General features: G+C 37.0%; 1 protein-coding gene across 6 annotated transcripts in view; it reads left to right on the top strand.

Annotated features, from left to right (window-relative positions):
- chrm3a (cholinergic receptor, muscarinic 3a) overlaps positions 1–24,865 on the top strand; it is a 112,281-nt gene that overhangs the window by 51,057 nt on the left and 36,359 nt on the right. For 4 of the 6 annotated variants that reach the window (XM_079854388.1, XM_079854387.1, XM_079854386.1 and 1 more), the window contains one exon: positions 14,792–14,854. The exons of the other annotated variants lie outside the window; for them this stretch is intronic. In XM_079854388.1, coding sequence (XP_079710514.1) covers positions 14,826–14,854 — 29 coding nt within the window. In that variant the 5' untranslated portion in view covers positions 14,792–14,825. The remainder of the gene's footprint in view (positions 1–14,791; positions 14,855–24,865) is intronic. 6 annotated transcript variants of the gene reach the window in all.

Below are 24,865 nucleotides of genomic sequence, written 5' to 3'. Positions count from 1 at the left end.
CGCTTATTACATGGCTACCTACAAAATAAATAATTAATTTGAAACAAATTATTGATTTAAAAAGGAGTTTATTGTTTTAAAAATGATTGTATTGCTTCCGCCAAAGAAAATAGTCCGTTCCGCGTCCATAGCAACGCGCTGTTTTGCATGGCAACGGTCTGTTATAGTTCGCAGCGGTCTGTTATCAAGAAATAACAGACCGCATTCTACATTGGAATTCAGCCAAGCCATGTAATAAATTTATTTATTTGTTTGTTTGTTTGTTTGTTTGTGGCCAATATAGTATCAATTTGTCTTGGGAATGACAGATAGCCAGAGGGATTTCATCCATTCCTCTTCTAAGAACAGTGGCCAGGTCACTGTGTGATGTTGGTGAAGGAAAACATCTTCTTGCTCCTGAAAATATCCCAAAGTGGCTCAAAAATATTTAGATGGTCCTCCACATATATCCACATGGTCCTCCAGAATGGTTCGGTAGTCCTTGGCAGTGACGCGCCAATCAAGCACAGTACGGAATGCCATGATATTTCAGCCCAAACCATCTCTGATCCACCCCTGTGCTTCATACTGGGCACACAACAGTGAGGGGTGGTAAGCCTCTTTGGGGCTTCTCCACACCGTAACTCCACACAGCATATCACAATGATTTCTGAAGGATCATGCGACACTGAAGACTGAAAATGCAGCTTTGCTATCACAGAAATAAATGTCATTTTAAAATATATTAAAATTGAAAACAGTTATATTCACTGCTTCTTCAACCTCTCTTTGAGTGTCTCTCCTCATCTGTGTCTTATCGTGTACATTGTCCATGCTATGATACGGTCTGAGCTTTCTGCAAAGTTGCCATGCTTCAAATGGATAAAACTGACGTGTATCAGGTTTTCTGTTGGATTAAGGTTTTAGGACAGAACTCCATTTGAGAGTGATTTAAATTGGGTCTCATTTGCCTCCAGTTACTGATAGCACAGAACAACAACCCCCCCCCCCCCCCCCCCCCCCCCAGCATTGCTCTTCATATCTGAAAAGAAGCTCTGCCATCTGAGCACGCTCTCATTTGATATACTCAGACCTCCCCCGCACCTGTCTGGGTTCTCCAGGTGTGTGTGTGTGTGTGTTGGTCCATCCTCTATCAGAGATTAATTAACACTCTGTAAGGGGAAGACTGGAGGGAGGTTGAGTGTTCAATGCAGAGGGAAAGATGGATTGCGAAGAGGGGAGAAGTGAAATAGAGTAAAAAAGAAAGAGGCCGGTGAGCCGTTGATGGGTGAGAGTCTGTGATGGGATTTAATTGCCTGCTTGTACAGGCTGCAGGGTATTGTACCTGCCTGTCACACTAACACACTCACCGTAGAGTAAAGTTTAAGTGTGTGAGGGTGCATATTTGAGCATGCTATCTGCAAACATGACACATGGAAGTCAACTTAATAGTATTTGATTAATTGTTTTAAATTAGTTTTCCATTTAATTTTTGTTTTAGTAATTTTATTATGTGCTTTTGTCATATGTATTAGTTTTTCAGTGTTAGCAATTTTAGTACTTCAACTTTTCACTTTTTTATGCAGAAAAAGTTTGTTTTTCATTTGAATATGTGTATTTTATTTTATTTCAGTAAAACATATTTGTAATAGGTTTAGTTAACAATAACAACATTTGACTGAGAAACACACAAGAAGACATGGTAGAAAACTGTCTGTGTTTTTGATTTTTGGGTGAACTATACCCTTTAAAAACTCAACTTTATACTTTCATAATTTGTTAATTTAGAATAATGCATGTTTGAGTTGCTAATTATCATATATACTCTGTATATTGTGTTTTATTCATTGTGATTCTCCACGTTGCATTGTTCCTCTGACTATCCGTGTTAAACAGCTGCCATCTGAATTAAGATTTTACTGAGAAGCTGAAAACTCATTTGACTCTCTCTGGTTGATTGGGTTTAGTCATAAGCAACTTTATCACATAAATGCATGCATAATTCCATAGTTGTGGCCCCCTGGCCCAAGGCCACATTCACTATTAAACCGCATTCTTCTCAGCCAATCACATCACAGCATCCTCCTAAGCATGACAAGGGAAAAGTTTATCCCCAAAGACATTGCATTGCGGAACACACGAACACAAACATGCTGCCGCCACGACCACCACAGCTCCATAAAAATGATCACCACTGTTGAAATTGGTAATTATGGAAAGAGGGGAATAATTTTGGTTTATCTATGTCAGTCACGCTTGCTACACTCTGTCTTTTGGCTTCAACAGAAACTGCAGCGTAGAGCGTATGCCAGGAATGCATTTCTAACAGAGCGGGAATAATCACATTGAACTGCCGGCCTGCATGAGTAAATAGCATGAGCACAGTGTGCTGAAAAATTGTGTTTACTTGACGCCACTAAATGCCTCCAAACGCTTGGATTATCCGACGGTAATTCTGCCACTGGCAAAGATCAAGTCTCATTTATCAGTGATAAATGGTGCTGTATTGTATATCATGATAGACCAGATTTTTACATTTTTGGAATAAAATTAATCAGTGGTGTTTATTGATGCAATTTTAGTTTTATTTTATGATTGCTTTAGGTGATTGTTGAATGGCATAAGTCATAAGAGCCTAGCCAAAGGGTACGTTTACATGACAATGATATGCTTAAACGGAGAAGTTTTTCTTTTAAATTGTCCGCATACAGAAGACACCATTGTCAAAACGATCCTCATTCACACGGGTTCGCGAAAACGACTAAAAACTCTGCTGTATTCTGCTGCCAGGCCATTAGATGGCGATGAAACACTATAGACTGAACACGTAATATTCATGTGGATGATGTTATTGTCTTCAGAGATTTGCGTTTTTGTTGTTTATATGGAGACTGTTTTCAAAAACTTACACTTTGAAACCTGGTTTTAAAAGTTTGCGCATTTTGTGTGTAACCCTGTTACTGAATGATTTTCACCCTTTTGGAAGGAAGACAGATATATATACATACTGCATGACATGAAAGAAAGGTCAGACCGTCAACGTTGTGCAACATCAGAGACATCCAGCAAACCTTGAACCGCTCATTTGAATATTCTGTCCATGGACGACTCAAGGAACAGATGGTGGGAAGCGAAGTTGGATTATTCATTTAAAATGAGAGACAGACAGATAATGGTGCATGTGTGTCGTAATTGAAGTTTCTTGAGGCATAGAATAGGAGGATCTGCTCTGAATAAGCTTGTTTTGCCTCCAGAAGTAAATTCCTTATCTTCACAGGTGCTTTCACCTGCACCTGTTATCTTTTTATCCACTTGGATGGATCTCAATATCCATGTGTCTCTCTCTCTTTTCATATCCTCTTTTCTCTATTCACTCTCTCAGTTTGTCCGGACCAGCATTGTGCACACACTTTGGCAGGTGTTGTAGTGCAGGTGAGAAGATTGTGTGTGCGAACTGCGTCATAAAATCTTTGACAGAAGACCGAATCTCCCCCTAGATGCTTGCCCTTTAGATCATCTCAGATGTGAGATAGCAGAATTTCACAGATCACAGACAATTGAGATTTATGTGACAATTCTTGAGCGGACGCTGCAGTTAGAGTTAGTTGAAATGGATCGAAGAGTTCATCCGGCATCAGTTGGTTCATTTCATTCTTGGGGTAAAGGAACCGGTCAGTTGAGCTGATGTGGATCGTTGCATTGATCCATGCTTGTCAATTCTCCTGCTTCACATCAAACTGCTTTTCAGATACAGTGACTTTAATGCTTTGTATTTAAAATCATCTAAAAGTCATTTATTTGTCTTTAAAGACTCCATAAGATGGGGTTTCTTCTTGAAACAGGAAATTGGTGCAAACAAATGTCACAACCCAACAAAGCCACTTCCTTCATAACCTACTGGCAAAGGAAATGTGATAAGTACATTTAAATAAGAAGAATGAGTGCTGTTACAATTATAAGGTTTTATTTATAATTTATGGAAGTTTTTATTTCAGAGAATATTTGATTGTACAAAAGTTTGTATAAAGAGTCAATCATAAAAATGTTTTTGTCAATTTTTCCAGGAAGAGAAACACTGTCAATTTTAAATATGTATTTTGTTTTTATATTTATTTTCTCATTTTTGGGAGTCCATGTGTACTCCCAAAAGTAGATGTAGATGACCTCAAAGCCATGGCATTGTCACAAAAGTTTTTTTTCTTTCTTTTAAATGTATGCATTTTCTATGAGGATTTAACAGGGTCTTTAATTTGTCAGATCATACTGTTGAAATGTTTGGGTCGGCAAGATTTTTTAATTGATTTTGAAAGAAGTTTCTTGTGCTCACTTAGGCTGCATTTATTTATTTGAACAAAAATACATATTGTGAAATATTATTACAACCAATGTTTTATATTGGTATATATTTTAGAATGTATTTTTTTATGTGTAACTGCCTTCAGCTCTTATAATGCAAACCCTGCATCGGTGCCATCTGACAGATGAAGGATCCCTGTCCTTGTAATATAATATTAATAGCAGAAACTACCATATTCTTGACAACTGAGACAGTGATAGTTACAACTGCTGAAAGAGACCGTTTCAGGTCACTGCTTGAGAATGAAATGCCTTTACTCTGTGCAAATATGACAGAGGTTCACTGAGAAAAACGTACTCGATCCATGTCCTCCATCAGTTTAGAGAAAGATGGAGTTTCTCTTAATGTATACAAGAGGACAGAAGGGCAGAGATGATGGCACATAGACAGGATCCAACACTGAATTGAAAAACTTTGGTGTTTCTCTCTTTTCTTGGTAATATGGTGCAGTGAGCTGGTAAATTCTTGAAGTTTTTGGCACTTGTATTACATAATCACTCATTATTTCTTATCTTGAAGTAGTGATCTGAATAAATGCGAGTAAATCTTACCCTGGGTGGCAATTGATTTTTTTTCAATTTTCGCAAATAATTCTGTGCTGAATGACTCATTCTCTCATTTCAGTTTCATATGAAATTAGTTCCTAAATGGTCTTCCCCACCATAGCCACTCATGAATAAATGCTTTCTCCCCCCTGGAATTTAATCACGTTGTATTGTGCTTTATTTTTCAACCTGGGTTTGGCTTGAGTGCAACTTGTGTCTGTAATGAGTAGGGCTGGGCGAAAAAAACGATACACCTAGCTATCGCGATTTTTCTTTTTACGATTCTAAAATCGATTTTTTTATTCCGGAATCGATATTCATTTAAATTCAATTGCTTTATTTTTGTCCTTGCTTGTAGATGAGGTTTACAGAAGTTAGCCACTTTCGTTCCAACAGAGGATGAAATGTGTCGTTATATATGAGTGTTGAGTGACGTAATATCCCAAGTGGACGCCTGGAAGAGACATGAGACTGAAAGCACTGAAAAGCCCTCGCGCTACTCATATGCTGAGAGAGAGATACGACAATAGAGCTGCACGATTCATCTTTAAAAGACTGTGATCTCGATTCAAACACCCACGCGATCTTTCAATTCGTCTGTCTATTAAACTTTGACAAAATCATATCGCAACATTCAAAGCTGTGTTGGCGCTGCCGCTGACCCGGAGAGAGTTGTCATGAAACAGCTTCACAAACAGTCTTTTTAACCTTATAGTATCATTATTTCTGTGATGCAATAGTTCAAATTATCATAGAAGTACTTGGATAAAAGTTTAAAGTTCAAATATGAACACTGGTACCTACGATAGAAACTTGGTGCTTAAAATGACGCATTTATCGATTACATTGTTTCGCCACTAAGTGACGACAAGTGACTGTTAAAAAATGTATTTGGTTTTGAATCATTTATTCAAGAGAATGGAGTATTGTATGATGCTTCTTGAAATAAAAGTCAGAAAAATTATGAAAAATGACTCATCTTATACATCATGTACAGTCTGTATAAGTGTATGATTTAACTTTTCCCGATGGTCTAGTGTTAAAAAAAATTGCAATATATTGCAATATCGAATCGCAATCTTGTTGTCATAGAGAAATAGGCTAGTTGTAATTAGCCTAATGACAGAAAGGAAGAGACCACAGTGGAATCCAGTCAATTATTGCATTATGCTAATATGAACTAAGACCATAATGGCAACTAGCATGGAAAATAATTATCACTGTTTCCTTCCAAATAACTCTGACTGACATTAAATGTCTCTCTGCCATAATGACTGCTCTTCACTTCATTAATCCTGACCAAATCAACATTCTCTTTCCCTTCTTAATCAAGGCCTTTTTAAGTTCAAGTAATCCTGTAGACATAGAGTCAAGCAAAAACCAATTTAACCAGGTGCAAATGCACTCTAATAGCATATAGTAGGCTATTTATTTTTTTATTATTGTAAGTCATAGGCTAATTATTCTTTTCTGCGCAAATACATCTCCTGTATATGTAAATCCGAGTCAAAATAGACTGCATGTTATTTGCATAACTCTTTGCAAAACACTATTTGTCTGCAACAATTATTGTTGTACTGAATTTCAAAAGGATGTTTGTGATATTTTCAATTGATCATGGCTGCAGTAATTAATGAAATGATGATCAAGTAATGAAGAAAAGCATTATTACCAGGCATATATCCAGATGGTCCACGTGTGTCTGGACGTCTTAGGCTACATTTAGACTGTCAGTCCAAATCCGTTTAAAGCTACATCCATATGTGGTTTGAAACCCTATTCAAATCGCATTACTGGATATTCTTTTCAGCCTGACCACTCTAATTAGATCTTTCGTGTGGTTTATGTGACTTTCTCACGCCAAGTAAAACGCAAACGCCAGACGTTATAGGAAACATGCTGAAAGTCGCTGCCGAAACAAGACTGTGTTTTTACAAAGTGCCGGATGAGCAGAAAATGACAATATAACGGAGACATGTTTGTAAACCGTAGGAGGCGACAGCCTCCGGTTCTGCCGCTGCCTCAGAAGACGCAGAAGACCAGCGCGGCGGCTACACATTACCATGTTGTAAAATTTAAATAAGACAACATCTCTATTGCAAACCTCTCCATGTTGCGGTTATATTTTGCGTATTCATACCAACGCAACGTCATTTCCATAGAAACCAATGCAGATATTCCAGAAAACTAAAGAGCTGCATGGACACACAAATCAGATCTGAACAGTTGCGATACACTGTGGACGTCAATAATTTTAGATCAGATTCCAATCGGATACACAAATAATCGGATTTGGACTGACAGTGTGAACGTAGCCTTTGGCTACATCTACATTTGAAAACAGATACATTTGAAAACGGCGTTTTTGTTTTAAAATTAAGTTTCTTGTCCTCACTGAAACGTCGAAAAACACTTATATCTTACTGCACATGTGTGAAATGTAATAATTCACTGAGATGATACAGAGAGCATGATCATTTTATTAGCCAAATTTCCAACCACTTACTGGAGCATCCAGGTCGCACTCAATCGCTATTCCTTGTGCGGTCTAAAACACAGTTTCATGTTTTGCCGCAGGACAGCAATTTCTAGTCATCTTTGCATGAATGTAATATGAAGACTCTACAATGTAACATTTACTGTAGCAGGGACATACCATTATAAACAGATATAACAGATATATATGTGTGGGTACAATATGCAACACATGACTTAACATGCATCATCATTTTTCAAATACCATTCACACAACAGTGTAAAAACAGCTTTTTCAAATTCTTCAAAAAGTTACATTTTTGCAGGACAAAAAAACTCAGTGGGTACGGGAGGCCAAGATCTAGAGAAAAAGATGCGTTTTCAAATGTTTTTGGATTACTTTAGACGTAGCCTTACAGGAGTTGCACCATGCAAATTGTTTTCTGCAGACTTTGGCAGTGCCTTTGCGCAATTGCGCTGCTTTGCATGTTTCTTCTAATGAATTGGGCAATAAAACAATCCAGACAGTGTGGATCAAACATCCATAATTCATTATTTGTGAATTTTCTCTATATTGTTCAGCAAAAGATTTGAATATGTGACAGTTATCAACTATGTAGCTCATAGTTGATAACTGTCACATGAATGTTTTTCATGCATCATTTGAGGAAGCATAAATAATGGATGCAGGAGATGGAGGTTGCATATTGTGAAGAGGGTAATTCACTGAGAAGATGTTTAAAGTGATGAAAAGACCCATCATTTCACATTCATCTTAAATTTCCAAGAACCCCACATATTTATGTTTTTACTTATGATGACTTTGCTCGGAATGAGCTGGTTATGGCCATAATCACCCTGTGACTTAAAAATGTTTATTATAGGTTAGTCAGACATTCGTCTTTGTGAGAGCTGTGTGACTTTTGCAAATCAATTGTCTTTGGAAAAATAGTCATTGAGAAAATGTATCAGGTGTGGCACAGTATCTAGAGGGATGAATTGTGGATCTGCGCTACAATCTAAAATGAGAGATTATTGCACCGTAAGTCATATGATGTAAATAACAGCCCCCCAAAGGTGTGTTATGACTCTGCAATAACAGGTCATTATGCAGTATCATCATTATCATCATCATCATCACTATTACTCAACTTTTGTTTTTGTTCAAAATTGGAACTTTCTGATGAAAACTAATGCTTTTCATTTACAGTGCTACCCTTTGGAGGGAAACCCTTTAAAAATCCTGAAGATCTGAATTGATGATTCTGGCTTTAATTAGTATAGCCTGTTTTAGTGATCTGATCAATTCTTTACAGGCTATGCTAATCTATGCCAGAATTAGCAATGCATGTGGGATGGACTTACTCTTCGCTTATAGGCATCACTTTGTATGAATAAGTGGTGGGCACGGTGGCACCAGAACAAGTTTTGAAGTGTGTGTGCTTTTGGATACCATGCATAATGATGATGGTTTAATATTAATTATGTCATCCTCTAATATTTTAACATGAACTTTTGCTGTTTTGCTAAATAGTCTGTGTGATTCATTGATACCAAGATCAGTACATTAGTGAAATGTAAATAAAACTGAAATGTAAATAATTAGTAATATATGTTTTATACTTATATATTAAGTTAAGAAAGTTGTACTGGTTTGGAACAACATATGGGTGAGTAAAAGATGACAGAATTTTCCTTTTTGGGTGAACTAGCCTTATAAGGATTTTGTTTCTTTCTTGCTTACTGCACATTTTACACCACAAGATAATAAAAGCAAGCGTTTACACCTCACTTACTGAGCAACTATACTCCATACGTTCTGAGAGCCTTGATCTGATTTATTGTAGGTGTTTGTGTGATTGCCAAAGCAGAATTGTACAATACCACAAATAAGAAGAACAAAGCCAAAATACAAAGACCGTTTCCCAAGAAAGATGTCCAATCCAGTCTACTCATCACCTTGTCGGTTTCCCAAGATTAGATAGTTTTGTCCTCTGACCAGAAACATAACACAAAGAAGACCTCATACAGACAAGAGCTGTGTGTCATCACCTGTCTGATTGTAATCTCCATGCAGTCCTGACTCAATGTTATAGGGCGGCAGAGAACGTTAAAAACTAAATTGGGTAAGCCTTCATTCCTGATCTAAGAACATTCTTCGTTAACCTGGGGGGGTCAAAGGTCATCAGGTGGTGAATGGCCTTTGGAAACTAATTTAACACAACACTGCACCTTTGGAGAAGTCATTGTCAGGTGTTTGAATTATTTCTACGTATAGTCGGTCAATATCTCTGGCGTCCTCCAAACTCGTGTCATGCTCCTGTGCACTTGGACGTGTTCCCTACATGTATGTGGACTGGAGTGCGTTTACGTTCTCTGATGTACTTCAAAAAGGCTTTGTTAAAATTTAAAAGGAAAACAATGGCAAGATGCTTTAAAGTTTCGTTATTCTTTCTTCTTAGGCGCAAAATAATGCATTATTTGTACTGTAAATATGTTCACTCTGCCTTTTTATTCCTCTTTTGTAATCTCTCTCGACCAGACTTTTCTACGCATTTACTTTGCTCACAACACTCAGGTGACATCGCCTTGGGAAAAGGTGCCATCGTCCTAATTACTTACCCATGTTTTGTCCTTTTGCGCGATTGACAGGTGATATTAGTAGAAGTCCCTCTGTGTGCCTGAACCCCTGTTGGCTTCACAGTCTCATCACATATCAGATCTAGGCAGGGCTCCTGATCTCAGATAAGCATGAAATGTCCACCTCTGCCCGATCCCAGATTGGCATTTGAGTGGCAGAGCAAAAGGCTGTGAGTGTCTGTAGGCAGCTGGTACACACCTCTGGCATCCAGGTCCATGAATGTTAATGTAGCGCTGTAAAGCCCACGGGTACCAGATCTCTTCACAGTGGGAACACCTGAATTTACATACCCTGTCAGTCACTTTATTGCCTACTTAAAGGGATAGAGACCTAAGCTGGCGTGGGCTGCAGAAAGAGCAATAACTCTTGTATTTACCTGGGTTTTTCTGGAGTTTTTTTAAAGCGAATTTGCATTTCGCTCCAGGGCTTATGTTGTTAAAGAGGGCTAATATCATCAGAAATTGAATTTCATTGAACTTTTGAGATAAAAGAGTTCACTTAATATTAAAACACCATGATTTTCAGAGCTTAACTTCTTTCCATTTTTTTAAACAGAACTGCAAAACAGCTCTTTTCAAAATCCTCGGATTTCTGAAGAAACCTGAGAACATTAGCACCTTTTCAGTGTTTAGAAATGGCCAGTCATGAGGATTTTAGTACTGAAAAAGTAGTAGAAATTATTATCCTTAAACACTAATGATAAGAGTAAAATATGGGAACGTTTGTCAAACATTGTGCTGTTCCTGGCTTCATATCTACTCTGCGTATCCATTTTAATGATCCAAACACAATGATAAAGTTTCAGCCTTTTTTTTTCAGCCATTTTTTTCAGCCATTTCAGGGGTGAGATAAGCTGGACATGTTTATGAAAAACTAAATTACTTTGTCACAAAAAAATTTAACTAGCATTGCAAGTGGACCACAGTGGGAAAAAAAGTATAATTTGATTCCTTAAGAAACTGAAATTAAGACCTCATCATTCATGTTTTATCAGTTGTCTGGCACACTATGACTGGCTTTTCAGCTTCAAAGCACCTATCAACATCTTTTCCTCCTGGTTTATACTTCATATTCTGATAATGAAATCGTATCAGTTTTCCTAGTTCATAAAATAATTCCCCAAATTTCTTTTCAGCATTCATGAAGTTGTTAGTGTTTGAGTTTAAACATGTGGCAACTCTTATTCTCTCAGCAGCCAGGTCTCTCTGCAGTCCATTTTATCCTGCTGGAACTGTTTATGCATTCAGAACTAATTAAGGGTTTCATACAGGGACCCATTTATTTGCAATATAAATTCATTTATTTTCCTTCTCAACACCTTCAAAATGTTTTTGCGCTAATTTTTATTCCTGGCAGACCGTTAGTAGATGTCCTGGTGTCTTGATTGGTATACTTTTCTTTAAAAGTTGTGATGAAATGTCTTGCTGTGTGAAGTCTGGACGTCTGTTTGGACTGTTATGAGCAGATGAGATTTGAGCTGTTGGAGCAGATTAGCCTTATGGCTCTCTGTGTGTGCCTGATTAAAATTGAGATAAGCTAACAGTGTGAACTGTGTGAAGTACACCTGATGATGCCAAAGTTTGATGCACAAAGCAGGACAAATAAAGAGGAATTTGTATTTTATTGGCTTCCACAGTTTGACTTTGGCTTTGTTAGAAATTCTACATAAAATAAATTGAATTAAAAATTGAAAATAACGTTTTTCTCCATTGAGTCACCTTCATGTCATTCTAAATGTGTATGACTTTTTTGAGAACTGACTAATTTTTAGGATCAACTCATGTAGTTGCAATGAATGAGGAGCTCAAGAAGGGATGCACCGATCCTGATTTTTCATGTCTGATTCCAATTTTTTTTTCTTTCTGACTGTAGCTTTGTGAAATTGTGCTACATAAAAGCCTATCCTAAAAGTGGCCCATTGTCACATTCATTCACATAGTTTGTCTGTTTCATTGTCATGGATTCATAGTTTGCCTATGGTTTCCTGTTTCCTTTGTTCTTATTTCCCTGCCACTTTTTTGTCACCATGGTTATTGATTTAACAAGCACATGCCCAGCTCAGAATTGCCTGTGCCTGCAGTGTTCCCACCCAGCCTCCCTCTCCCGCCTCCTCTTCCTGAATCAGTCAGTTCTTATGCCCAGTCTCCGCTGTCTCCCATCTGCCCCTCGGCTCCTCTTCCTCTCCCTCCCCTCAGTGGTGTGGATCCATCATGGGCCTGCTGTTATCCAGCTCCACCTGGGCGAGTGTATCCCCTAGCTCCATCTCCAGCTGCTGATCTCGTCACTCCACCTCGGCCCGTCGCCCTGACTCCGCTGCCTTGGCTCCTCCCTCCCTCGGCTCCACCTGGGACCATCAGCCTTACGGCTTCACCAGGCTCCCTCGTTCTTCCGGCTCCACCTTGGTCGGACATCACCATCTTTGTGCCACAGACTTCCAAGTCATACACAATGCTCCGTCTCTCCACTTCTTCAGCTCTGTCTGGCTCCACCCTCCCTCCTGTTCCACTGCAGCCCTCGGTTGCTCTGGCTCCACTTCAGGCCTCTGGTACCCCGTTTCCACCTCGGGGGATCGTTGCTACGGCTCTGCCGTGGCCTCTGAAGACTACAGTGTAATTTTGTCCCATCAGCTCTCTGTCTGCGCCCAGGGCTCCATCTCCATTGTCATTATCTCTGACGGTCATCTGCCGGGTGTGGTCAGCCAAGTTTCCATCATGGCTCCTCCCTCCTTCCACTCCCTCATGGACATCATTCCTTGGTTTTGTAGAAAGCCTTTCTTTAGAGTGAATTTTGTTTTGTATAAATTGTATCTTAATTTTAATAAATTTTTTTATCAACCAATTGCCTGGATTGAAGCAAATATAGCAGACAATATAATCATGACATGGAGGCGCCGGCGCCATACGCTGAGTTTTGGTTAATTTATGATGAGATGTGCTCCAGTTCACGTGCAATGCAAGTCATAGAAAACATGAGACATGAGAACAGACATGAGAAATATAGGCTATCTATAGAAAGCTTGAAATTTAAACAAAACAATTCAAAACAAAAAGAAATAGGCTACTCTCTGATTATGTAATTATGAGAGAATGTGCAGTTCTCTCTATAGACGCGTTCACTACAGAGATGACGATCGTCAACTTCATCTTTGCAGCCGACACTGACACAGTTTCTTAATAAAAAAATAAAATAAAAAAAATTATATATATATATATATATATATATATATATATATATATATATATATATATATATATATAATTGCGCAGCTCCCCCTGTCAATGATCTAGCACCCCCTCATCATCTGTTACAAATTCTCTGGCGCCGCCCCTGGAAGCAGACTGAAGTAAGTTTTTGCTGAATCTTCTCAGCTGTAGTTATTTTCTACAAAAATTGCTCAGAATTTCTCTTAAAAACACTTTCAACACTTATCTCAGCTTAATCAGGTTGCTTGTTCAGCTCTGACTGTAAACCTTGCTAACCTGAGCAGTGTTGACAGACTCTAGAGTTTATCAGAGGTGAATGAAGGAGAGAATGTTCTAGCTGTGAGTGCATCCTTCAGCACTTTGAGGAATGGCTTGTAATTTCCAAGAGCAGAGTCATTACAGTAGTCCTGGTTGTCTGGGTTTTATAGACCCAGGAATAACCCCACACAAAATGGAGGAAGTCTCCCATCAGCAAAAGCTGTGCTGTGATAGTCAGCATTTGTGCAGCATTTGACATCTCCAATGTCTTCAGGAAGTCTCTGTGTGTGCGAACATAGATGCCCAAATCCCATAGCTAACTGTTTGTTTGTTTGTTTGGTTGTAGAGTTTATGGCAGCGAATTGATCACATTATAGCCAGTGACTTATTTAAGGAAATGTAAGGAAGGAAAACAGATAATATATTATAAAATAATTTAATAAATTTATTTGATTTGTTTTGGTTCTGAATGTTTCTGAATTTCTGAATCACCATTCTGAATTTTTTAAGTAAACTCACTGGTTAAGGTGTGCTCACATTTTCCATTCTTCGGCAAAATTATGCAATTTTGTATGTGCAACGCAATGTCAAAATAAACATCTAAGGCTACTGTCAGCAACGGAAGTCCATTAGGTGAAATTCGTCATTGCACCAATTCCCATTAAAATAAATGGATTTTGTATGCGAAATTTCACAGAACAACGGTAAATGTCCTGCATAGCCATTATATTGAATTCATTGTAAACTATCTATATTTTAGCTTAAACTTGCCAAAACTTTATCTGACCTACATTTTAAAGTGACCAAAGTTCATTTCATTTGAGTGTTTTTGAAATGCATTATATCACAATAATAGGCCAAAGTGAATAGAATTAAGTTAAATAATGACCTCCATGAACTGTTATGATTGTTGGCAGCTTAAACTCCATACACTTACACTTTACATATGCAGAAAACGGAATGCCATTTTTCTTTTAAACTTTATTAAATGTGGTGAGAATCTATCCCAGATAAACTCCATATGGTTTTAGTGATCCAATCATGATCAGATCACAATGCGTCTTATATGCATTTCACCTATGATCTGATCACTGAAAATGCATAATGGTCAGTATAAAGAGGAATATACAGGAATATTCTGCTTGTTGATATCTATTTAACCTGCTAATGAGTGCTTTTCAAAAATGTGATGTCAAACTTTGGCAAATCCTTTCCCCCCTACAAAGTGATCTGTACTGTTTGTGTTTCTAATTGACCATGCAAGAGTTTCTTGTTCTTACTAACTTCGAACTGGAGAGTTCATCTTACAGTATGTGTTTTTCTCTCAATTAAGGGCCAAATAAGGAGAAGAAAAATACAGCTGGTTAATGTTGGGGAGGAGAGGAGGAGAGAGAGAGTGAGTGATCGTCTGTTATAGTGGACCACAGAGATTCTGTGTGTGCCAGACTCTTTGGCTTTCCATCGTCATACAGCCTGATAAATACTTCACACCTGCAGTGAATACTGCATAGAGTCAATCATCAGTCTTTTAAGAAGGAACAAAACAGAAAGTTTCTGCTGCAGCCTCTGCTTTCATTTATTTGAAAAGGAATCAGATCCCTTTCATAAGTCAGTGTTAAGTGTAAATAGGACGAGAAGGGAAACCTTTAAAGAACATTCTAGAGGCATGACATGACACGTTATAAAGCATTATATCTCCATTCTTGGAAAGTGTGGAAAGTTTGAAAATCTGAAACGTAACAGGAAATGTGAAATTGACCAGCAAATACTGGCCAATCACCTGACAAATACTTTGAGTGGATAAGAGACAATTGTGCCTGAGTAATGGAGCAGTTCCAGGCATTCTTGTGCTTTGCAGGAACCAAGACCAAATTCTAGCGTTTGTTGCCACTATCAAAACAAATTTCATATTGGTCTATATTTTGTTTCATTAATTTGTATTAATAATTATGTAACAATTACCATTTAAAGTCCTCTAATACTGTTGTTTTGGCATACTATAATGAAAAACTTGTGTTATCAACCAGTTGACAAGCTCGACAAAAATAAAAGCAGATAAAGAAATTTTTTTAGTAAATTATTTGTAATTTTCTTGAATTCAATTACAATAATAGTTATAATAATAATAATTATTATTATACACAACAATAATGATATAATAATTCATATAAAAAATCATTCACATTTTTAAAAAACAGATGTTAAGCACATTTTTTGTTACATTTTCAGTAAAGTATTTTTAATTTTATTCAATTTACTGTATTTTTTATAGTAATTGTAATTTGAGCATTGAGCTGCATTTTAGGCATGGAAGGTGCTAAAGAAATAAAATTATTACAAATTATGTAAAATGACTAGCCATGATTAACTGTTTTATGTGATCTAAATCTTAAATCGCTGATACAACAATAATAGATCAGTGTACAGTAGATTGATTGTATGAACAACTCACGTCTGTGTTTCGGATTTCTGTCCAAAGATAATGAGTTGGTTACCGATCATTTTACAGTTTGCGTAGAAGCCAGCACATCCGATTTCTGCCAGATCTTGGCATTGTAAAACAGCAGCCGCTGTTTCTGACAAATGTGAGTATAACACAAAAATCACAGATTTTTAGGGAACTGCAATGAAGGATAAGGTTGCAGCCCCCACTAAATAGGGTCTAGCAATGTCTATGACCTTCTGTGTTTATTTTTTAGGATGCATGTGTATTTTTGAGGACATATTTGCACCTCATTGAATTCATCCCTTAATGTACTAAGCATGAAAAATGTCATCTTCTGTCACCTGTAGGTTGGGTGCCTGTCCTCTAAAAAAAGCATTGTGGGTAATTTAGAATCCATGGCAGTAAATGTCGGGCATGGTCATATGTCACTGGGCAAAGAGCGTGGTTATAAAACACTTACAAGTGTAGAGACACACAGCATTGCTGCTTAGTAACCCCGTTTGTTGTTTGAATTTTTCCATTCAGAAGGAATGGCTAAAGTCAGTGCTGGCAATCAATCATGCCTGGTAATATAACAGTCTCTTAAAAGTCATTTCATTGCCGTTTCTCCTTTATGCAGATTGCCACAATCTGTCAGTTTGTTGGAGAACTGTTCCTACACAGTTATACCTCCTTGAAACCTTTAGTGAATCAGACTAGTAGCTTTGAACCAGGCAATAATGGTTACATACTGATGCAGCTCTGATCTAAATGAAGCTTTTCATTTCTTTTTCATCTAATTTCACACTTCCACTGTTATTTGAGACTGCTTCGAAATAGTCCAACATGAGGTCTGAGCAGGGGAGGAGAAAATAATTATTACAAAAATAAACAGCGACACCCGTGGGTAAAGTTACAGCAGGAGGCTTGCCTCCCCTGAGCCCATTGACTTTTAACAGACCCCCTAATGTGTGCGGTGGGTTTTGTGGGGGGTAATTGAGAATGAATCACGTGAGAGGAGACAATGTCTCCATCGCGCTACAATTGGATATGATTGGGTCATGCGATAAATCCATCCTCTAGTTTTCATGCGCGTTCTCGAATCGGCCTTAAGGCGAGACACGGCAGGCAAAAACATCGTTTTTTTTTCACTGGTCAATTTTGAGATTTTTGGTTATTTGTCTTCAATAACATGTATTCTTTCAGACTTGTGCTGAAAAAAAGCCCAAAATACACATTTAGGTCTTTATTTTACTACACTTTGTCTGTTTGAGTGTGCAGATTTCGCCTAAATTCAACAAAAGTTGGCGTTCTAAATCATCCCGCTGCTCCGCGATCGCTGTCTCTACCCCATCATAAAATACACCGTTGGAAAGCTCTCTCTTTTCTGTACAATGCTGTCGGATCCAAATATGGTAATTTCCTGTCTATCAGCAACCAATCATGCAAGTAAAACAGGCGATTTATCTCGAAATGCGCAATCTCATTGGCTGATGCCAATTTCTGACAACGTGATTCGTCCAGAATCGTCACGTGACGCGCTCTGACATTTCCGCGGTAGTTCAAAATGTCGAAAGATATGCGTGTAAAAATCTCTCAGAGAAGCTGAAAACAGTTGTCATTAGCTAGAAGACACAAGGGATTACCAACAAAGACAAAAGATTATGAAATGCCATCACATAGTGCATGGGTCTTCCCTATTTCATTCATGAGAGCCGCACTAATAGAACAAAGTCAGTAGGAGATCACGTCGTCCTTTCAGTTTCGGTTCTCAATCGATCAAGTATTTACATGTTCTCTCGATAAACCACCTCTTTTAATCCGATCGAAATTATTTGTAATATAGCTGACACTTTGAGTTTGTAATGGGTTATGTTATAGCCCTACTTATTTTTAAGGTTTTTAAGAAATATCTGTAGTGACTGGCTGCATGACCGTATTTTTTACAGCCATGCGAGCCACAAATTAAAGCTTATTGGCGGGCCGCACGAGGTTCGCGAGCCGAGCAATGAGAACCCTGACATAGTGTGTCGGTGTCGATGCGTTACGAACAAGCTGTAACATTTTGAACACATCTAAATGTAAGTCAAAAAGACACATTACATTTCAAAGCACTCAAAACCCACAAGCCAAATCCTGAAAACAGTCCCCTCAGTCAGCTGATGGTGAAGCTAACCAACCAGGCTCCCTTCAGCACTGGTTCAAAACAACTCAACAGGACAAAACTAATTATGATTCATTCAAAATATCAATATTTAGAACATTGGAGAAAGCAAACAAAGTAGACTAAATTGTTATTTGTCAGAGTATCTGCACCCTGTCAGAGAAGAAGACTGTGATATACCAGTATTTAGTTTTTCCATTCCACCTGTGTGATGGACTTGATGTGTTGTTTTGGATGTTATGATCAGTGATGGATGAAGTAATAATGAGTTTTGGATGTTAAACAGTGTGATACATGGATTTTACTTGGACCCAAAGCATATTTTGTCTGTAATTCATGGCTTTCAATAGAAATTAGTGGAATTTTGCCATAAAAATCTTTAAAGGCCGTTTTCTCAAAATTAGTTTTTTCTTGCACTCCTAGTGACGATTTTCCACTTCTGTAGCACCTACATACACCAAACTTTACAGTCGTATTCCTAACTATATTGTGAAGATTTGTTCAGAGGGATTTGTTGAATTATCATTCTTGGCCTGATTTATATGACATTTTATGCCTAAAAATAGGGCGGAAATCATTTTTTTAAGGCTATTGCTAGTATTTTCTGATTTACAGGGTAACAAAAGGGGATATTCATAATCCCCTCTGAACATGTCTTTACATTGAATATATCAACAAAATGCAAAAATAATTTTGAACCTTGTTTTTTTCAATGGTCAGATTTGTCACTTCAAAATATATGCAAATTAATGCATATTTAATTAGATATAGCCTCATTAGCATATTTAAAAATAAAATTACAAAAAACTTGCAATGCATTTTTTTCTCCTATTCATGTGAGTAATCAACTGGTAAAGTTTGATGGTGATATCTGTAAGTTAACAATTTTACCCTATTCACCTGTAGTGTCTCGCCTTAATGAAGACAATGATACCATTAATGGGAAGACTAATTAAAAAGTAAAGAAACAACTCAGCCATTTAGATATCAACACCTTGTCACGTCAAAAAAAAAAAAGTCACGTGTACAAGCTTGATGACTGCTGAAATAAGTTGACTATTAAAAAGAAAAACAGAACATTAGTTCACAAAAAAAAGTAAATTGCTACTGCCTGTAGTTATTAGTTTGCAATAAATGTAAAACGGTGTAAAAACACTAACTTGATTAAATTTATACTTGTTTTTAGTTAGTGTAAAAATACAAAATAGAATTGTATTTGGTCTCTCTCTTTTATGTAATGTTTATTTAACCAGGAAAATGAAGTGTAACGTGTAACAGTGACATACATTTTTTTAATATATATATATATATGAGGATTTTTCCTCTGCTGGATCACACCGCTGGATCTGAGCTAGTATAAATGACTTTGCTATCATCATATTCAATTCTTTCCTCAGTTCTTCATTGCATATTGATTGTGTCCGACAGGACTGATTAATGACAGTTAATTTGCTTAGTGACATGTGTATATCATTCCTTTTGGGTCTTGTAATTTACATCTCCTCGACAGTCTCTTAAGCTATTAATCTCAAGTCTATGAGCCATTTCTATGACCCTACTGTTTAGCTCAGACTCATATTAATAAATCAGACGCTCACATCTAAACCGTGGCTCTGGATATTGATGGATCACCCATCATGATGTATGGTAGTAGTATGTGCCTGCCTGGCTGAAGTAGATGTGTGTTTGCTTGGGTCCCAGTGTCATTTTTACTGATGGCTTGTGAGCGTTTCATCTCTGGCACCCTACCAGACGGCATATGAAACAGAGCATGTTGTGCAGCACTCTGAGAGCGGAGAGAAACATCTCCAACGGAGCCGATGATTGTGTCCCTGAAAACCGTATGTCCAATGTGGTGTTGAATGGAGGCCTGAAAGGATTCCAGATAGGCTTTAATCTTGCTTTCACTAAAGTCTTTAAAGGCTTTAGACATACATTTCAAGTTGTTTGCTAGTGCTGTTATATAAAAAAACAAACAAAAAAACAAGCACAAAATCTGAAATCCTCTGAACTCTGAGGGGGTAGTCTTATCATGACATAGTTTATACAGTGTATACATGTATACACACATATATCATACAAAGGTTTAGGGTTGGTAAGATTTTTAAATAAATGTTTTACAAGAGATCTCTTGTATGCTCAACAAGGCTTCACTTACTTGATCAATAATACAGTAAACAGTATTTTTTTTATTTTAAAATGATTTATTCCTGTAATGGCAAAGCTGAATTTTCAGCATCATTACTCCAGTCTTCAGTGTCACATGATCCTTCAGAAATCATTCTAATATGCTGATTTGTTAAGATTATTATTATCATTGTTGAAAACGGTTGTGCTGCTTAATATTTTAGTGGAAAGTGATACATTTTTAGGATTGTCTGATGAAAAGAACTTTTTTTTTTTTTTTTTTTTTTTTTTTTTAGAAAATATTTGAAATGTAAAAGTCTTTGCTGTCACTTTTGAACAATTTAGGGCCAGATTTACTAACAGCTTGCACCAGCGCAAACCCTCTTTTGGCATTAAAAACTACTGTCAGTAACTTATTGCATATGCATTTGTTGGAGTTTCCCTTTCAGACGCAAAATTTATGGGAGGAGAGTATTTAAACGAATCATGCAAGGTGATTTACTAACGTTTGAAAAAACAAAACCGCCCCAAAAAAGCATGTCTCAAACCAGACGCTAATTGGTAGATTGTATTGACCTTTATGGAAACGATCCGGCTCCCATCAGTACTTTTTTGAAATTGTGCTCTCACGCTAATTTGCCCTGTTTAGTAAATCTGGCCCATAATAATGTATCCTTGCTGAATAAAAGTGTTTTTTTTTTTTTTTTTGGAAAACCCTAACCCTAACCCTAAGTTTTGTGAAAAGTTTTTTTTCTGAGGCAACCACACATATTTTATAAATATAGTATATTTATAGTACTATTTTTCAATCATTGAAAACATTAATAAATATTTTATATTGGTTTGAAGCACCACAGGACAGTGCTTTATCTTTTTGACTGTTCGTGAATTTTGCACTGTTTTGAGGGACAGCTAGCATTAGCATTCTTTGCTGCTGCTAAACCTCACAGGCTAATCACACCTAATCATAATTCTGTGATGGTCTCAATGTTAATTTGCCTCATTACTTGACACAACTGTCTCACTTCCATTAGAGGCACTCTAGGCGTCTGCCAGCATGTCACAGTGTCTCATTAGATTTCAATGCTGTCTGTTTAATCTATCAATCTTGTTCATCAATAGCCCTTCTTCACTGCAGGTGGATGAGCAGAGGTCAGAGGCTGATGTTGTGTCAAATATCATTTCATTAGAAATGTTTGCATATTTATTATTTTGGGTCAGTGTCCAATTGGAATATGGGAACGAGATGTGGACATTCCTGTCGGCTGCTGAGCTGCTAAAAGTCACAGCTTGTAGTTAGAAATTGTCACACTTTAAGGTCCAATTCTCACTATTAACTAACAATTAACTATGACTTTTGCCTCAATAAACTCAGAATTACTGCTAATTAATAGTTAGTAAAGTAGTTGTTAAGTTTAGGTATTGGGTAGATTTAAGTGATGTAGAATATGGATATGCAGAATAAGGCATTAATATATGCTTTATAAGTACTAATAAAGAGCCAATATCCTAGTAATACGCTTGCTAATAAGCAAATTAGTGAAAATTGGACGTCAAACTAAAGTGTTACCAAAAGTTATTTTGGATAAAGTGGTTTTTGCATCAAAATATGGATTTTGTTTTCTTTGCAGCTCTTTTGGCTTTGTTGTACTTCTTAAGCAAATCTCAAAATGAATATCCATATTTCATACTGTATATTATAGGTGTATAATGCCTAAATTAATTTATATTACTTAAATAATTTTTTGTGTGTTTTATTTAGACAAAATATTATAGAATTTTAATATTGGCCATAGTATTGGCTTTGATATCGGCTTATCGTTATCACTCAGAATTTTAGTATCATTACATATCCTATTTGACAGACAAATTGCTTGGAAACTTACCATGCTGTGCTTGGTTAACTAGCTTTGACCAGCTAATGGCCATAAATTACCAATGTTTAGCCATCTAAAACCACTGGATGCAGGTATAAGCTGGATTTCCCAAGCTTTGAGGTTGAGCTGCACAATTCACCCACGCGATCTTATTCTTAATGACAACGATTCACCTGTGTTTATTAAACCTTTGACAATTCCAATCAAAGTTTATAGTTCGGATATAAACACTGATGTCTACGGTAGCTATCAAAATAGAGTAAATCACCTTTTGAAAAGTAACTTGATGCTTCAAACGAAGATTGTAACAATTACATCGTTGGACCAGTAGGTGGCGACAATGGATTGTTAAATAATGTATTTGTCATCGAATCATTCATTCAAGAGATTATTTGAAAACATGATTCATCCAGAAATGAAACAAGTAAAGACTTGAAGCGGCGCTGCACATGCCGATCGATGTATGACATCAAAGTACCGCAAGAGAAATTCAAAGGAATATGGAGCCGTCTGCCCTCTAATCACTCTTGCGGTACTTTGATGTCATAGATCGATCAGTCTGCGCAGTGTCGCTTCGAGTCGAACACACCTTTTATGAGGGGGTCATTGAATCATTCATTCAAACCAATTTAAAAAAAATGCAAATTAAATCTTTTTTTAAATACACTGCAGCAATTCAGAATCATGGGAGAACCGTGATCTCTGTTAAAAAAAAAAAGAAAGAAAAAACCTTATTGTCAGTTTATTCAGAATTGTGCAGCTCTACTTTGAAGAAGACAAGCCAGTTAGTACTACACACTGACAATGGCCAGTTTTATGCTGTCTTATGTCAGTTACACATACCCTAATGAGTACTTAAGAAAAATAATATTCTATTATTAATAATGTCTCTCTCCTGAATCTGTTGAACAAGAAACAGATCTTTTAGAAGTGTGTTCACCTTCAATAAGTCCTGTTGGCTCTGAATATTGTCAATGTTAAATAAAAGGATTTGGAAGGATGAAACCTCATATTCTATTATTTATATGCTTCATTCACCGTATAATAAGGAAATCCTTTGAAGGAATGTGTCTGAGGAGGAACCGTTCCATACAGTTTTTGAAGACCGCAGCATATTTTTCTCTTTCTCTCTCTCTCTCTCTCTCTCTCTCTCTGTAGTGAACACTTGCTCGTTCTCTTTGCGCTGGCAGGAAACAACTGATTTGGATTCTTGTTAATGAACAGTGATGGAAGGAAAAAGACAGCGTGAAAGAGGAATCAGGCACTTCATAATGTTAGGTTTAATGGAAACGCAATGTTTCTCTAATTAAAAAAGGAAATTGATGCAGAAGATGTGTAATGTACATTTGGGTTCAGGTTTCCCATTTGATTTTGTGTAGGGAATTCAGGGTGAATCGCAATGAGCTGTCACCATATTTCAGACCATCATGAAGCCTTTGCCTTGTGTTTTTTTAGATTCATTTGAGAGTGGGGGCCTAGAGAGAGTAAAAAGAAAGACAATCTGAATGCATTTAAATTAATACAGTACCGTTCAAAACTTTGGGATGAATACAATTCTTTTTATACATACATATATATAACTTTCAGGCCTCACACAGCAACTCTGCCTCAGCCAATCACTGCCCTGTCATAATGAACATCTTAAACAACCCTGAGGTGTCTTGAGTAATTGCTTGACACATGATGATCTGTAAGGGTAATATCAAACACAGCATCTATGTCACATCCAGATGGTTTTTCTCGTAGCACCTACCATAAACACCATTCCTCTCTCACAGTCAGCCGATATTTCTGCAATGATTAATGATTACTGCCCTGCAGGAACAAGCTATCATCTGAGGAAAATGGATGGACTGGTTGTTAAAGAATATGAAAATACATTAAAATATGCATTAGCACACTGTCAGGCAAAGACTTCGCCTGCAGCCACAAGCTGTGTAAAAATGTGTGTTTTTGCTCCATGTAGGGACAAAGTTTGATATACTTGTGGAGTTTTTTTGAGTTTGACAGGTCGTGGTGACTATCAACTGTGGTTGAATGGAAAATATCTATGCTGAGCAAACAATGACAGAATTTTCATTTTTGATTGGACTTTTCCTTTAATTGCAGAATTTGAGATGCATTATATTAGGAAATATCGAATTGAATGTGGGTTCATTACCTTTCTATTCTCTTTAACCTCTGATTTAAAATTACATTTCAATGAGTTAAGAAAGTTTTGGACTTTGAAGACTTTGCCATGAAGGTACAAGGTCCTTGGCTCCCCCGCTGGCTCTGAGGTCTTCACACTCTCCATTCCTAAAACCCTCATTAAAACGTTTATACATGACTGCACACATCTCACCACCTACGCATTTCAACTAAAGATCAATCGATTGGAAGAACCACATGAAGCTTTATATAGTTTTAAACATTAATTTATGATTGGGTTGTACTATATCTATATGCGTCTGCCATTTCATTTTGATAAAATATGTATTACTGTTCAAAAGTCTGGGGTTGGCAAGATTTTTTGAATATATTTTTTTAAATATTTCATAAAATATTTTTAAGTCTATTATGCTCACCGAGGCTCAAAAATACAACAAAACAGTAATATTGTTAAATATGTAAGGAATAATTGACAACGGGCCGTTTAATTATTCGAAAAATAATGCACACCCGAGGTGGTTATACGACCATGACGCAAAGCAGAGAGACCTCGGGTGTGCATTATTTTTCATTAATTCAACGGCCCAGAGTCAATTATTCCGCTTATACTACGGTTATGACACCTCAAAACATTATTCAGATGATATATTTCAAGACATTTGT

This window comes from Squalius cephalus (assembly GCF_949319135.1).
Source record: "Squalius cephalus genome assembly, chromosome: 20".
NCBI classification, from domain to species: Eukaryota; Metazoa; Chordata; class Actinopteri; order Cypriniformes; family Leuciscidae; genus Squalius; species Squalius cephalus.
Note: the sequence above shows the minus strand (reverse complement) of the source record. Positions and strands in the feature narration are given on the sequence as shown.